At 41.3% G+C, this 16009-nt stretch overlaps 2 protein-coding genes across 20 annotated transcripts in view; both read right to left on the bottom strand.

The window, feature by feature from the left end:
• Positions 1-2203: 2203 nt before the first annotated feature.
• LOC114789346 (ras-related protein Rap-2b-like) lies at positions 2204-4351 on the bottom strand. The gene has a single exon (XM_028978677.1). It carries the CDS (start codon positions 3840-3842, stop codon positions 3294-3296), a length of 549 nt encoding a protein of 182 aa, XP_028834510.1. The 5' UTR covers positions 3843-4351; the 3' UTR covers positions 2204-3293.
• Positions 4352-5443: 1092 nt separating this feature from the next.
• Positions 5444-16009, bottom strand: part of LOC114789345 (muscleblind-like protein 1) — a 36794-nt gene continuing 26228 nt past the window's right edge. For 6 of the 19 annotated variants that reach the window (XM_028978661.1, XM_028978660.1, XM_028978656.1 and 3 more), the window contains 10 exons: positions 14665-14835; positions 13801-14022; positions 13264-13503; positions 12560-12613; positions 11503-11665; positions 10557-10592; positions 9858-9949; positions 9479-9523; positions 8866-8937; positions 5444-8689 (listed from right to left, as the gene is read on the bottom strand). In XM_028978661.1, coding sequence (XP_028834494.1) covers positions 8881-8937; positions 9479-9523; positions 9858-9949; positions 10557-10592; positions 11503-11665; positions 12560-12613; positions 13264-13503; positions 13801-14022; positions 14665-14835 — 1080 coding nt within the window. In that variant the 3' untranslated portion in view covers positions 5444-8689; positions 8866-8880. The remainder of the gene's footprint in view (positions 8690-8865; positions 8938-9478; positions 9524-9857; positions 9950-10556; positions 10593-11502; positions 11666-12559; positions 12614-13263; positions 13504-13800; positions 14023-14664; positions 14836-16009) is intronic. The other 13 variants (XM_028978664.1, XM_028978662.1, XM_028978667.1 and 10 more) reach the window with 13 other exon arrangements.

Below are 16009 nucleotides of genomic sequence, written 5' to 3' on the forward strand. Positions count from 1 at the left end.
AGATGGTTTTCTTTCTAGAAGGCTCTCCTCTGTCCATAGAGGACCTCTGGTGTGACCATCAGGTTCTTGGTCACCTCCCTTCTCCCTCAATTTAGGTGGCAGGCCAGCTCAAGGAAGAGTCCTGGTGGTTTTGAACTTCTTCCACTTACAGATGATGGAGGCGATTGTACTTATTGGGACCTTCAAAGCAGCAGTAACCTTTTCCAGATTTGTGCCTCAAGACAATTCCTTTGACTTTATGCTTGGTTTGTGCTCTGACAAGAACTGTCAACTGTGGGACCTTATATAGACAGTGTGTGTCTTTCTAAATTATGTCCAATCAACTGTTTTTCCACAGCAATTAAGCTGAAGAAACATCTCAAGGATGGTCAAAGGAAAAAGGAGGCACCTGAGCTCAATTGGCAAAATGTAATACTTATGTGCTTTTTTCACATTGTCATTATGGGTTGTTGTGTGTACAATTCTGAGGAAAAATTATTTATTTAATCAGTTTTGGAATTAGGCTGTGATGTAAATACCTTTTGGATGCACTGTAAATATCTAAATATTGGAGCAGTGGTGGCCTAACAGTTAAGGAAGTGGCCCCGTAATCAGAAGGTTGCCGTCCCCACACGCTGCTCCCTGGGTGCCTGTCATGGCTGCCCACTGCTCAACAAGGGTGATGGTTACAAGCAGAGGACACATTTCGTTGTGTCACCATGGGCTGTGCTGTAGTGTTTCACAATGACAATCACTTCACTTAAATACACAAAAACACATTCTCATGCAGACAGAACAAAGAGTTACAGGTGTCTGTGCACGATTCAGGTCATTTCAGCTACTGCAGTAGGACAATGATGAGGATTTCAGAAAAAATCTGAAAGGTTTCAGAAACTGATGATCCTCAGAACGCAAATGAAGATTATATCATGCCACACCTTCCACCAGTGTTATATTACTGATGTCAAGCTATATAGAATATATGCTGTACATGTCATGCTGCACATTTTTTATTGTTCTGCCACCATCCCCATATGTGGAGGCAGCATTAAAAACCAGCCTGATATGGAAGAGCTGGTGAGCCATTCTCAAAAAAAAAAAAAAAAAAGAAGAAGAATCCTGATTAGCCCATCTGGAGTGACAGAAACCCTCACATTACACAAATCCTATTTTCTGTGCTGCAGAGGGTGAGCAGGGATGTATGTATAATGAGAAGACCGCTGCAATGTTTGATTAAGCACAGGAGAGGACAGTTAAATAAATGACATGGTTACCAAAGTTGTTTATTTCTTTTATTCTATTTTACCGTACCTTCCACATTCCTCCTCAGTATCTTAGCAGCACACGTACGTAGATTCTTTACAGAGGGAAAAAAATAAGGAGAGGTTGTATTTGCTGATTTAGGGCATGTCATAGCATGTTAGTCACAAAGCAAAAGGTCAGGGGGGGTTTTATCAGGAAGAAGTGTCTTCCTGATGAGAGGAAACCACATGACCACCCCCCTCCTTAGGGCCGAAGCTACATTAGCTGCTTGGCTTAGCAGGATATTCTGGTCCGGCCTTGGGAACGGCAATCAATTCTTTCACACAACCCCTCTCTCTGTGCCTTTTGCACTTTCGGAGTGAGGTCCACGGGTACAATCAACCCTGCGATTAAACGTCTGTGGTTCTAAAGTGGCCATAATCCATCTAATGAGAAATGAAGGTTCTACACAACCTGGAGAACGTGATTTACCCTGCAATCCCACAGCCCTTACAATAAGACAGTGCGTCCAGACTGAGCATTATTGCACCCAGCCAGACGTACGTGTCTGTGTGTGTGTGTGTGTGTGTGTGTCAGCGTGTGCGCCCACTCTCTCCTGCAGCTCAGAGCCGGGGCTCTCAAGCTGAAAGCTCCCTCTGTGTCTCTCTTCAGAAAACATGTGGAATGAAAGGGGAGGTCACACCCCCACACTGCCTCCTCCATCCTACGAAGAGTGCACCCAGCATCCCACTGGCAGCTCCTAAAGCCTGTTTACAGCTCAGGCCCGTTTCACTGGCACGGTTCGAGACAGGCAGGAACCAATAAAAAAATCTAAACTGCCAGGCTTCAGCCTCCTACTCCACGCTTTACACAGAGCTTCCCAGCAACGCGCCACACGTTTAGGTTGCTTGTTTCAGTTCAACCCAGAAACAGAAGCATAACTGAGCATGATATAATGATAAACTGCACAACCATCACCCCATTCAGAAAAAGGCATGCATCTTTTATTGGTCACAGTCACAAAAAGGGGTAGAAAATAAAAACAAAACTATTAAACTATGGGAACCTAAAGTAGGCCTACACACAATTCCAAGACATCAGTAACGTGTAGTTAAATTGTAAAAACCTCACTTTGACTAAAATGCAACAAGGCACGTCTTCCCCATCAGCACACACCTACCCCGGGTTAAAAAAAAAAAAAAAAGCACAAGCATTTTTCATATGAAACAAAGTTTTGTATTCCAAAAAGTTATTTGTACAAGACGAGTAGCAGACACCAGGCTGGACTAGTCAAAATTTACCAGAGAAAAAAAAATACAGCTTTACACAAAAAAAAAAAAAAAAAAAAAAATTTTAAAAAGCAAACCTTTACAAAAGTGGCTTTTGTTTTTCAAACCAGACTGAGATGCTAAGAGTTTTTTGGTGTATGGTCATCAAAATGCAGTACCGCTGAGGTTCACTTCCAAACACACGCAAAAAAACATATGCATGGGGGCCTTTTCATGACCTTTGGGGGTCACCACGTAAATCGCAGTCATTGTGATGCACTCCAGGTTGGCACTCGAGGAGCAGTTTTGTGTGTTTTGTTTTTTCCCCTTCTCATATCAAGAAGGCACTTCTAAAACAGTCCAGTCTCAACACCGGGGGCCAAAGGTAGCTCCAAGTCACATGGCAAGCAAAGCTGGGACCCCTTGGTCGAACTCATGCGCACCTTGAAACATTTTGTGGCATTTGACGCAATAAGGTGCGTTCAATCAACACTGGTCTCACGCAAGCATCTGGCATGTCTGCTGCACACCATGCTATGGATTATAGTTTTTTTTTTTTTTTTTTTTCTTTCAAGACGACTTAAAAGTAATGCTAAAAAATAACAATAATAATAGTAAGAAGAAAAAAAACGAAGTCACGAATCGTTAAAAGGAAGAAATGATGGGAGTTGAGGACCTCGGTTTCAGGCACCCAGGACGCGCCACATCTGAACATTCGAGCGATGGAGAACATTGTAGTCTTCTTGTCTCGTCCCACGTTTCGCAGGGTGAAGGGACAGGGGAGGTGGGCCACCCCACCAGGCCCTACAGTAACGCGCAGGAGCAGCACTGGTCCTTCCCTCGCGGGGTCGTGCTGTAGTTCATCTGCCGGACGATCTCTGCGAACAGCTCGTCCACTGAGCTCCGGCTCTTGGCCGACGTCTCCATGAAGGGACAGCTCCAGCCGTCGGCCAGCGCCTTGCCCTCGCCGGAAGGGACCTCCCTCTCGCTCTCCAGGTCCAACTTGTTGCCCACCAGGATCATGGGGACGCGCTCGTACCGCTTGACGCGGATGATCTGGTCCCGCATGGGCTTGATGTCCTGGAAGCTCTGCTGGTTGACCAGGCTGTAGACCAAGATGAAGCCCTGGCCGTTCTTGATGTACAGGTCCCGCATGGACGCGAACTGCTCGGTGCCCGCGGTGTCCAGGATCTCCAGCACCGACGGGGACGAGTCCACCTCGATCTCCTTCCTGTAGAAATCCTCTATTGTCGGGTCGTATTTTTCTATGAACGAGCCCGTGACGAACTGGACGGTCAGCGCCGACTTGCCCACCCCTCCGGAGCCCAAGACCACCACCTTATACTCCCTCATGGCTCCCGGGCGAGCCGACCTACCGGCAGCTTTCCTGGGCGGCTGCTTCCACTAGGAGGGCGACTCGAACCGGGCGCACCGTTACCAGCCCAGTCCGCCCTTCCGGAAGACGGGCGCCTCGGGGCTCCGCGGCGAAATCCACGAACGCGAGGATCCCGGGCCAGCATGTGTCGGCGGTCACATCTCAACACGACCCCCCTCCTCCTCTTCCTCTTCCTCGCGTCCCTTTCTTCTCCCCCCTCGGTCTTCTGCCCGCGTTTTTGTATTCTGCGCCTGGCCGCTGGCAGCGTGATCGCCGCTCGCCTCGCCGCCACTTCCTGCCCACACCAGGCGGCGTCACGTGACGCGCGCACGGCTAGTTCCGTTTAAAGGCGCAGCCGCCGCCCCGCGCGTTTATGCGGAGGCCGCGCTTTTCGCGTTCGATAACGCGCGACGCGGGTGTAGCGCGGCGTGACGCGACGTGAACCACCTTGGCCAGTTCGTCGCCTTTATCCCGGCAGCCCGCGCTACTCAAAGCCTTGCAAGCAGGGTTGCCAGGTGGGCTGCTTTTCACCCCAGAACAGGCAACGTAGGAACCCTTACGCTCACGCATTTCTCTGCTTCCACTGTAACTAGTGTAATAATAACTATTAACTAGTGGTAAGCAGATAAATACACGTGGGATTGTTGGTTGACCAGTGACCTCCATGGATGTACTGTATAAAATTCTTGTTTCTTCTTCTTCCTCCCTACAGTAGCATTGCATTGTATTGCAGCGTGGCAATATAAGGCCAAGGTCTACTGAATGCCATACCTGTAATTATAAGATTCTGACTGCATTATCTAAAAGAGAACTACAATCATTGTTGTGTAACAGGAAGAAATCTGAATGTGAAATATGTATTCTGTTCAGGTGGATACATGTGATATAAGCTTATAATGCTATATAAAATTGAAAAACATGGCCCTAATGGGCCAAGAAAATGTATCAATCACCATGTCTTGTTACAATAATGCTAATGACACGGTTCACGTGTTATTTTAACATAACAGTGTTTTGTGTCACACTTTAAGTGAACATTTTCAAAACCAAAGAGACAAAATATGAATAATTAAGAAAAAAGCAATTATGCTCATTTACCATTGAGCAGTCGTTACAGGGACTGTATCCCTGAGCCACTCAGGTTTAGGTTTCCTGGTCAGGGAAAATGGTAGTAAGTGGGGTTTAAACCTGTGACTTTTCTGGCTACTATGCTACTACAATTTGTGGTAGTTGTCGAAGCCACTGAGAAAAGTACTGCCCCAACCCACTGCTTCTTTCATGGCTGCCCAAGGGCGATGGTTAAAAGCAGACGACACATTTTGTTGTGTCACCTTGTGCTGTGCTGCAGTGTTTCACAATGACAATCGCTTCACTTCATTTTTTCACTAGGTTACTAGTGGTTATTGCTCAAGCACTTGTTGGAGAACATTTTAATAATAGCTATTAGCTGGAATTTTGTCCCATCTCAGACTTTATTTTTCCAGTTTCACTCAATTTCACTTTCAGTTATAATGGCAAAGTCACACCAAGAATCATGATGTCAGATTCTTTCTTGTCATGGGGGTACAAAACATGGTGGTTTCAGAGCAAATACATTTATTTATTTTTTATTTTTAATCATGACAACAAGATTCAATTATGGCAATAATAAATGCATTAAAACAATTTAGAACATAGTACAATATTTATTTTACAGCAAATCCAAGCAAATCTGTAAGTCTCATCTAAACACACAAAGCATTAAGCGGCCAGGCGCAAGTGTGTGTCCAGCAAAGAAACGGATCCATGGATAACCTGCATGAGAGAAACTGTACGACAGCTTCAACGACAGCACTGGCTAAGTGAGAAAAGTGATGCTTTGGTATATTAGCGCTTGTGCAGCAAAACTCAAGTGAGTAAAACTTTGACCTTGATCCAAGTGAAGAGTTACATTCATTTAGGGAAAAAATGCTTTGACTTATGTCACTGGCACGCTTCACCTGCTGAACACACAGTTGCCTGGTAACAGAAGCAGTGAGATGTACTGGTGGTGTCTGTCTCATGTCTTTCATTTTATGCAAGCATATTTTTGGGGCATTTTTGTACTTTTACTTTTTTTAAACTAACATTTTTGAAAAATATAGATCATGTTATGCTTATGAATATGCAGTAAGTCGAGTAAGGTACCCTTTTACCCAATTGCTATCCTTATAACACAATAATGATAGTACATTGGTAAAACATATAGTGTGTCCTTATAAACTATTTATTTTGTGTATTTCAATTCTTTTTTATATTTTGCATGCAGTCATGTACAGCTACACTAGAACATAATGTTTTTAATTGTGTGTTACTGTAAAGACTGGTGATGTAATCTATAAGAGATAACACCAAACCAGACACCCTGAAGGTACAATGGGGAATCTGTGCTCATCTCAATGGGGGTGGGTTCCTGGCCACAAATAATATAGGCCATGCATCAAATAGGCAAAACACTTTGCTAGCTTTTATCTTTTTGCTGTTTTTGTCTTTTTTTTTTCTTTTTTTTTTTTTAAATATGATGGTCTGAAGAAACAGTGCCACTTTAGCAAGCAAATTTGTTAGCTGATCTGTAATTCTAATTCTTAAATTAACCTTGCAAAATTTCTTATAATGATAGACTTTTTTTTATTCAAAATAAGATCTCAGTATTATACACGTTTCTTTCCTCTTTTTATTGACTATATACAGAAGTGCAAAAAAAGTCAACCTTCGTCCCTTAGGTTATGGCTCACCCACACGCAGCATTATTTGGGCCATTAAAGCCCAAGCTCAGTGACATCACTTCCTGTTACTTTCATGACTTTTCCCAGGAGCCCAGAGAAAAAGCTGCTCATTTTGGCCTGACATTCAGGGATTTAGAAATATTAAAATAATAGTTAAATTTTCTGAAATGGATACAGTAGAAAATATTTTTTCTCTTGCATGTACACGATTCTACATTAAAACATGATCTAGACTTGTTACACATACAAAATTAATTTTGTTAAAATATTGTCAGCCAGAATTGTTGCCATAGCAACATATTAACTATTTGCTTTCCTTGTTGTAAGATATCATTATCAAAAATTCTTGGTTCAACAAATTTAAACATAGAAGGAGAAATGTCATATTCTAACAACAAAAACATCCTACAAATAAAAACCTTAAGCAATAATAATGTATATCCTAAATGACATATTTACTGATTTTGAGTATTTGTGAATGATACTCCAGAACATTTACAGATATCTAAATTCTACAATGTTATCAAGTACAACGTAATAAGGCTGAAATTCTCAAAGTAAATAATAAAACCCTTAAGTAATATCCTTTGAACAAAACGTCCAAATAAACATAGGACAAAAATGTTAATTGTAATTAAGGAAAACCAAAAATGAATAGCCATAACATTATATAATATCATTGGTGTCTATCAGTTGAACTGTGATTGAGAAAATATTTTGAGTGGGCTTGAACCCAGGCTGTACTCTAAGGCTTTGAGAGAGGTACAGTACAATCAGGAAAATCATCCGAATGGCCAGAAACAGGAAATAAAAGTATGTTCCTGACCTGAATCTGTGCCTTTTGATTATGCAATTAAACCGGTAAAAGTTATATCAGTCCCATTCTCAGAACTGTGCATACCAGAAAATGCATAATTAATTCAAGGAAATGTATACATTTGGCATGTAAAGCAAAACAAATGCAATATTGACCAAAATTAGGAAATTCTTCTTAGAATTTAGATACATTTTTAAAGCATTGAAACAAGTACACTCTCTCTGGCCATTCAACAAATCAATCTGAACCAATAGAACATCCATCCTTGAATTATAAATAACATTCAAGGAAGTTATGAGTCAGAACAAAATAAAAGGTTTGAAAGAGAAAAGGCAACTCTGTTTCAATGAGAGTGTAGAGTGCTATAAGGCAACTCACTGATAAAATGAAGGACATTAAGAAATGGCACAAGGAATATAAAAAACATACACATTTGTGAAATTATGTATAAAACAAGAGTCATAAAAACATAGACCTCCGGTAAACATAATAACACTGCTGATATAACACTATTTTAGGATGTATAGTCTATAGGCCAGGATAGATTATATTCGATTGGATGTGCTTTCAAACTTGAATACAAGTTTAACTGTGTGTGTGTGTGTGTGTGTGTGTGTGTGTTTTTCTCTAACCCAGAACATTCATCTGTCTTGTCTAATCCTGACCATTTTTCCAATCTAATTTCACTAGAAAAGCCAGAACTGCAAGAGCGGAATACTTCACAAACTTAATTACCTTACTAAAATTGCTTATTATTTGTGCCTTTTAATCGAATAATATTTAAGATGCACCTTTAAGATTTAAGGTGCTACTTTGTAAACCATATAATAAAATTAATTTTAAAAAAAAGTGAATAAGACATAATGGTCTTGGTCTGTCGATGTGGTTGTATTCGAAGTGACACCTCTTTTTTTCACCATTTAATGGTGAGTATGTGCAAATATTCTATTTCTGAGCACTACTTTGATGGAGTCATACTTTGTGCCTATATCATTATTATTATTTTTTTGCAGTTTATCAAAAGAGTGTGATTTCCAAAGCCCTCTTCATCTCAGCTAGAAGGTTACTTTGAGGTGGAGGCCGGCGGTGGTATTTGTGGTGTGTATATGGCAATGACACCAGTCAGTACACTATGTTTGCATGCAAGAGTGTAACTGGAGTCTAGCTGAGAGGTGAACTCTTCTCCTGTACAGCTTGAGACATTCTTAATATTATGGGTGTGAACGCTAGTCTTTGACTGTACAGTGAAACACTTTGCTCCGATCTGCAAAGATGAAGAAAAAAAGGTTACACTAGAGCAATAATAAATAGGTTCCTAGAAGCTTAATTTGAAAACATCTAGGTGAACACATATTTTGTAAAAAAAAAAAACACTGATACATAATTCAGCATTAGCATTCAGCAATGAATTATAAATGTAAAAAATATAGAGAAACTCACTGTTCTGGGCAGGAACTACATTTGAGTCAAATACTTATGACTAGTCAGATGATCTGCAGATATTATTGGAATCTAAGAGACAGAACAAGAGCCTTTCAATAGACAAACTTGCACATAACACTTGGGATGAACAATAAAAAACACTGCAAAACAGTTTAGTTTTAGCCACTTTAGAACAAGATTCCCCCCAAAGTACAGATTACAGCTGAAAGGGAAAAAAAGAAGAAACAAAAATGTGAGCGGTTTTGTTAAAACACCAAAAAGAGCGAATTAGAAAACCACAGAGAACTGCTTATTAATTGTTAAAAGCTCTTTTAGGGGTGGGAGTGTGAAGGACAGTGGCTCCCCATGCACATTCCAATCCTCCCGCTTGTTGACCTGCACCTTTTACTTAGATGGCTGATAAAAGGTGCTTCTTTTATTAAGCTCGGTGTATGGTCCGCCACACAATGTGTGCTAGAGTAGGTAGTGGCTGGGTTTACTTATGCTGAACTGACCGCTGAGCACTGACAGTAGAATCTTTCAATAAAGTGGCGATACACAAGAAGCCGTGCAAAACACTGTACAGTATATTCTGAGAAAAAACAGCACTCCGAAACTACCTCATACATACCAATTGCATGTATTCGTTGGTAGTCAACTTTGATAAGGAACAGTCCTCAAAATGAAAAAGGACAAAGAGCAACATTAAAATGCTGTCAAACCATTCAGCTACAAGAGGCCTCCAAGGGACCCTACGCACTGTTTATAACACCATATGCCCACAAGGTAATTCACTATTCGGTCAAGAAAATTTAACAGTACAGTATATGTCCATTAAAATACTATAACCTATGATTTATATTAATGTCTTCAACATTTTCTGATATTTGGTGACCCCCATATGGGTAAGTGTAGGCCAACAAGTAGGAGAACCCCAACCCAAACCCTGCAGTCATTAGCATCCACTGATCTTCAATGTATACAAAGAGATAAAGCCATAAAGAGCAAACCTGATTGGCTGTGGCGGTTGCGAAGGGAACACTTGTGGCAGATGTGGTTGCTGCAGACACAGTGGCTGGCGTAGCACCGTGCATCATGGGAACTTTTCAGAGGGAAAATCATATAAGCAAAACATATAGAGGAGTGTTGCCAAAAGTGGACAAAGGTGGGGAAGCACAACGAGAAAAGGTGTGTAAGAGGAATAGGGCCAGTACGGTAAAAGTCAGGTTACACCAGCACAAAGCCATGTATGATGAGAGTTATCTGTGTATGAAATGAGAGTTGAAGCCACAACATTCAGCATAAAGTAATGGTAAGTGAGACTATGCACATGCTATCGGGGACATAAATAAAACATAAATATGGTATATGGGCTACATAGAGTGATATAGTGATACAAATTCTAAGCACCTGTATTTTTTTAACCAAATGCAACTGAAAACATATTTGTACTAAAAAAACACAAATAATTAAATAACTTTTAAGAAATGGTCGATTTGACTCGCAAATCACCAAAACCCACGTGTACTTGCAAATGGGTGAGTCTGAAAGACTGCTAGGCCAATGTCATGGAAACCTAATTTCGAAAACCAGATAATTAGTCAAAGAACAGGATTTAGGCATCTGGGGATAGAACATGCCATGTGCAGCCTGTGGATTTTGATGAAATGCGAGCTCTGGGGTAATCAAGAAAGGAGGCTGGAACCTACCAACACTTGCTGCAGGTGTCATGCACAATATAGAGCCTGTCCATCATGCATTGCAAAAGGAAGTGGATTGGAAAGGGAGAAGAATCAAAACAGCCCATCACAAGGTTTGTTAGAGTAAAATAATAATAAAAAAGTAAAATAATTAAATAAGAAATACACTGTTTCGTTACAGGGAATGACATTCTACTTATGATTAGTGAGAAAATGCTTCACCATCAGTGTGATTAGGGGAATATGAAAATCCCTGCAGGCTTGAAAAGTCATAGCTAATTTTAGGAACTCTTCATTTTAAATTCATAAATTATGACAGTCATAGCTGCTTTTCAAATTACATAGCATTCCAATTACATAGCATTGATAAAGTAATTATTGACTATTGAGTCTAGCTAACTGTCTTCTAAAGCACAGATCCACACTCACTATACTCGAGAGCTTTTCTTTGATCCACACTCATACATATGTTTGAGGCTTTACTCAAACACGTCAACATACACAAAAGTGAATGCAATCTGCCATACCACACCCGAGCAAACATTTTAATGTGTTTTTAGAATTAACTCTCCTAATCATCCAGGTTCCCTTGTTCACCCTGCATTTGCTGAGTTCACAGTGCATTTCTCTATTCTATCAGTTTCATTTCCTCACACACTATCAAAGGAAGCAAAAAGAAAATGAAAGCACATTGAAAGGAAGAATGGAAAAAAGCCTGCATAGGTTCACAACCCTAAGAATCAGTTTCAATTCCCCAAAAAATTCAGCAACTGCCTGCTTGGTAAAGTGTGCTTTTAAGCAGGAGCGTGAAGATTTAAAGGAAAGGTGAACTGGGGAGCGTAATTGTGTGTGGGTGCCTGATTCCTCTTCTTGAGTTTTCTGAAGGACAGCTCAGACGTGACACGCTGGTGTTACAGGTTAGGGATGTGGACTGGGAGAGGGCAGGAGACCATACCTGAAGGGATAAAAGCAGCTTGCTGCTGAAACTGCATGTTTGCCAGGGCCTGTTGGTACTGGAGCATGCCAGTGTTAAACATGGTAGTGGCACCGTTGGTTTTTTCAAGTGCCGGCCTCTTTGGTAAGGGTGGCATGACAGTGTGTGGGATTCCCTGCCCAAACAGTTGAGTCAGAGGACGGGGGACACAAAATGATGCAAAACAAATAAATAAATGAATAAATGAAAAAAAAGGAGAGAAGAAGAAAAAGAAAAGAATTATCATCAGGGAACAAACACCAACTGAGTTCTGTAACAAACAAGCAAGCAAGCAGCAGCATTACACAACTACTTCACAAGCAGAGCAGGAGAGCTAGAGTCATGTGACTATATACAGAGCTTTCACTGGTCAACTTTTACAGTATAAGCTTCATGAAAAATAAAAGTATATAGTTATACATTTCATCTGACCTAGAGCAGCATAAGCAAGCACTGCACTAAAAATAAACTTTATGTGTTTAATTACGCAATTTATATGACAGGAGGAAAGCGTAGGGTCAGCAAGCTGCACTGCTAACTCCATGGGCCTGTGTTATTCTGTAGCTAGGATGAAACAGCTCAGAAAGTGTAGTTCTGCTCCCCAGTATAGCTAGCCTGGCCCATCCCCAATTAGACATGCACTCTACAGATACAGATAGCAAGAGCATGCACACTGTTGTGTAAGGAACACTTAGGCACATCATTTATACACAGGGGCCATGCCACCACTCATCATTTTAAGGAAAAGTTTGCCTAATACAGTCCTGTCACAGCTTGAAACAGGCTACGTGTGATGAAGTGATTGCAATTTAACTCAAATCTTGTCATTTTATTGACAACACATTGACTATTGACTTTTTATTTTCTTAAAACAAATCCAGAAATTTCCAACAATCAGTTTATCACACAAAATGGTATTATAGCAGCAGGAAGAAAAACATATAGTCATAAAAAAACTATGCTTGCAAATTATCATTGGTTAAAAACTAATACTACAACAAAGCAACATGCCAAGCTAAAAGGTGAAAGGTCATAGTACCAGGTCAAAGGTTGCCTCGAGGGGTCGCTTCAGTGATTTGACAGCCGACTGAGTCTTAATTAGCAGGCAGCGAGCACATGATGGCAATGGGCCAATGGGGTTCAAGCGCATTAACATAAACAGCAAGCAGAGGTGCATCATGGGGGCAGCAGTGCATTTCGGTAGGTGAGAAAAAAACAAATAAAAAACAAATCATTGGAATGCAATATACAAGGGGATAACAAGACTACGGCATGCACAGTGAAGACATTTATGTTCTACGAAGGTCAAACAACATATTAGGTCCATTACTGGAACAATTAGAACACATTTCATTCTTCCCACTTAAATCCTTAAGGGATTTTTCAGATTGAAATACACAATCTATTAACAGAAACATTCAATATACTTCTATTCTCACTGTGCACATCTTAGTCATCATCACATTATATTAGCTTTCTGACTATTTGACCAAATAGAATTGAAGTAAAACAAACAGCAATTTTAAAAAGTGTTTGGCTGATGAGGTGATATACTAAACAGCAATGAAGACTCTATTGGATTAAGTATATTATTTAGAGGGTACAGACTAAGGCTTTCTGAAACATTTCTAAGGCAAAAGACCAGTGTTGACATTGCACTCTGTTACTGAGGTAGCAGTGAGCCTGTTCATGTGTGCCATTGCCAGGGTAGGATTGGACAGGTTTCTGGTTCCCTGGACTCACCATAGCGGCTGCGGCAGAGGCTTGGTTGACCTGGTGCTGGGTGGCTTTGATCTTGGCCTGCAGGTGGGCTGGGGGGTGGAAGTATTTGCACTTCTCACGTGAGCAACGGCCCTTGATGTAGTCCATGCAGACGGTCACTGTGTTGTCGTTGGTGTCGATCATGGTGCTGTCGGCCGGGTGGGCGAACCGACAGTCATTCTCCCCACGGGAGCAGTTGCCTCGTTGATACTCGCGACACACCTAGAAAGTGCACAGACACAAGATTAACTCACCTCCAGCTGCACACACCTTCCTGGTCAATACGTGAACATGGAGCCTGTGGGATTTGATAAAAGCCAGCCACCACTTCAGCAAGGTTCCATTTTGGCTTCACTCCATTGACGTGACATGTACAGGACAGCAGGGGGCAGCATACCCCTCATTTACACCTCTAAATGCTAAACTGGGACTCTAAATGACTGTCCAGCATCAATTTTCCGATAAAGATCTGCACATCTGCACAATAACAATATAAACTGCTGTTCTGTGAAAACATACCTCGAGCCGGTCTGTCCTTAGAAGTTTCTGGGCAGCAGCAGAGGTGGTGGTCTGCACCTGGGGGACACTGGGGCTACTGGTTACCAGCACAGGAGCGCTGGGGAGGATCTCTGCAGGCATCAGACCCGGAGACACTGGGTTCAGGTAAGGGTTAAAGGCTGCAGCGGCGGCAGCAGCACTGGCATTGGTGGCAGCAAGGCTTGGAGTCACGGAGAACATTGGCTGTGAAGCGCAGGAGATGACAGTTGGACTCTGGTACGTTTCCACAGTATAGAGCCAAGTTTAAAACAAGCAGGAGAACTGCAGAAAACAGTGATCAGGGCATCTCGGCATAGGCTGTATAAGCTGCATCTTTGGCTGAAAGGCTTTGGTTCTTGTCCATTTTTAAAAATGACTAGATCAGTCACTCAACCTGACTCAACAGCATGTGCCCACACAGAAGGTAGCCTACTCAGAATTACTCACATCATAGGTTTCTAGAATCACTGTGGAGTGAGTGGCACTTCAAAACATGGAGGAACTGGACAGGATGACAACTGTGTTCTTCCAAGGTCCATTATTTACTCACTGTGTGGCCAGAATTACAGATTTCTGACTGCCTGAATTTCCACATTACCACAACAGAATAAGAAAATTTAACTCATTAATAAACCTTAATAAAGATGCTAATTCTAAATACATCATCAGTCTGTGTCTTTTTTTCTTAGGGTTAAAGGCTAAAAAAGTGACAGCCATTTGAGCCAGTAAGCAAGAAGCACTGCATTATAAAAAAAAAAGGAAAGTTGAAATGCAACAGATTTTGTTGAAAGCACCTCACTCCAATCTAAAAAATGCTCAACATGGTTTGATTCTGGGGGAACCCACCATGGGCTGAAGCTGGCCACCAGGCATCATGGCATTGGCCAACTGCATCTGCTGGGCCAGCATGACCATGTTCTTCTGCTGGATCAGATTATTCCTGCCATTGATCTCCAACTGCGTCTTCAAATGAGGTGGAGGGTGCAGGTACTTGCAATTCTCTCTGGAGCAGCGGCCCTAAAGGAAAAACAAAAATGCTTAACAAACGTGTCCACATTAAAATAGAAATGTGCTCTTTTGTTATAGCTACTTATATATGACAGATTTTAGAATATATCAGAAAATGTCAATGTCTTGATATCAATATGACATCAATTTAAGGGTAAATAGCCCAATTTAAGGTTCTCATCTGAATCCTCCCTTCTGGTAAAGGTAAAAAACTTCATACTTTTCCAGATCTGGAAATGAGCCATTAAATTCCATTTATTACCAGACTGTCCAGACACACACAAGCAAACTGCAGCACCACATTTTTTTTCCTAAAATAGAAATTAAGCTGCTGATGGACATGTATATTTTTCCATAATTCCTTCTATTTTTAAGTTTCCTGCCCCATCTGCTTTTTTCTACCTCCTCCTCTTCCTGTCTGTCCCTCCCTCGCCCATTAGCTTTTAATAGAAGTCTGACTTTGACTAGTGGTGGCCCAGGGCTTTCTAAAACCCTTTTAACTCTAGCCAAAATGGTCTGTACTTCCATTATAAAATTAACACTGAACACCTCCGGTTCTACATAGAGACAACCCCCTCCCCATATGCTCATGGCCAGGAGGGCAAGTAGCTCAATGCAATTTGGCCACAACATAGAATTGGGTTGTAGTTCCGTACATAAACCTCCATGAAGCATGTAATGTGACTGATGCTCAGTGGCACCCTGGACTTGGGGAGACATCAGATCACAGACTAAAATTCCTTCCATAGAAAGGCAAGACCTGCAGATTAAGCATTTGCTAATGGCCTGACACACTTTGTGCCCCTCCCCTAGGGGCCAGTTCATAACAGGTGCAAAGATACATAAGGGCCAAGACGCTTAGCAGGCGCTTATAGAGAGGCTTAATCAGTATTATGTCCTCAGTGAGGAGCATCAATCATGTCAGACATTATTAATGTCTTACACTGGTCTGCAATTGAGCTGTGTGTTGCAACATTAAGGGTCATGGCAATATTATTGCTATTATTATTATTATTCTCATCTCAATCACTATGTTCACCATGTCACAAAATTGTAAATCAATTAATAATAAATATACAGCTGGAGAAATATTGCAAATAATTGCAAAAAAAAGTGCTGGAATTGTGTATAAAAAGAACTGGAGAAAAGTTTTATATAAAGTCATGTTTTCGTGACATTGTTA

Source organism: Denticeps clupeoides, chromosome 4 (assembly GCF_900700375.1).
Source record: "Denticeps clupeoides chromosome 4, fDenClu1.1, whole genome shotgun sequence".
Classification (NCBI taxonomy): domain Eukaryota; kingdom Metazoa; phylum Chordata; class Actinopteri; order Clupeiformes; family Denticipitidae; genus Denticeps; species Denticeps clupeoides.

Excerpts from the sequence above, each read along its gene's own strand:
- LOC114789346 (XM_028978677.1), bottom strand. The coding sequence starts at position 3,842 with ATGAGGGAGTATAAGGTGGTGGTCTTGGGCTCCGGAGGGGTGGGCAAG.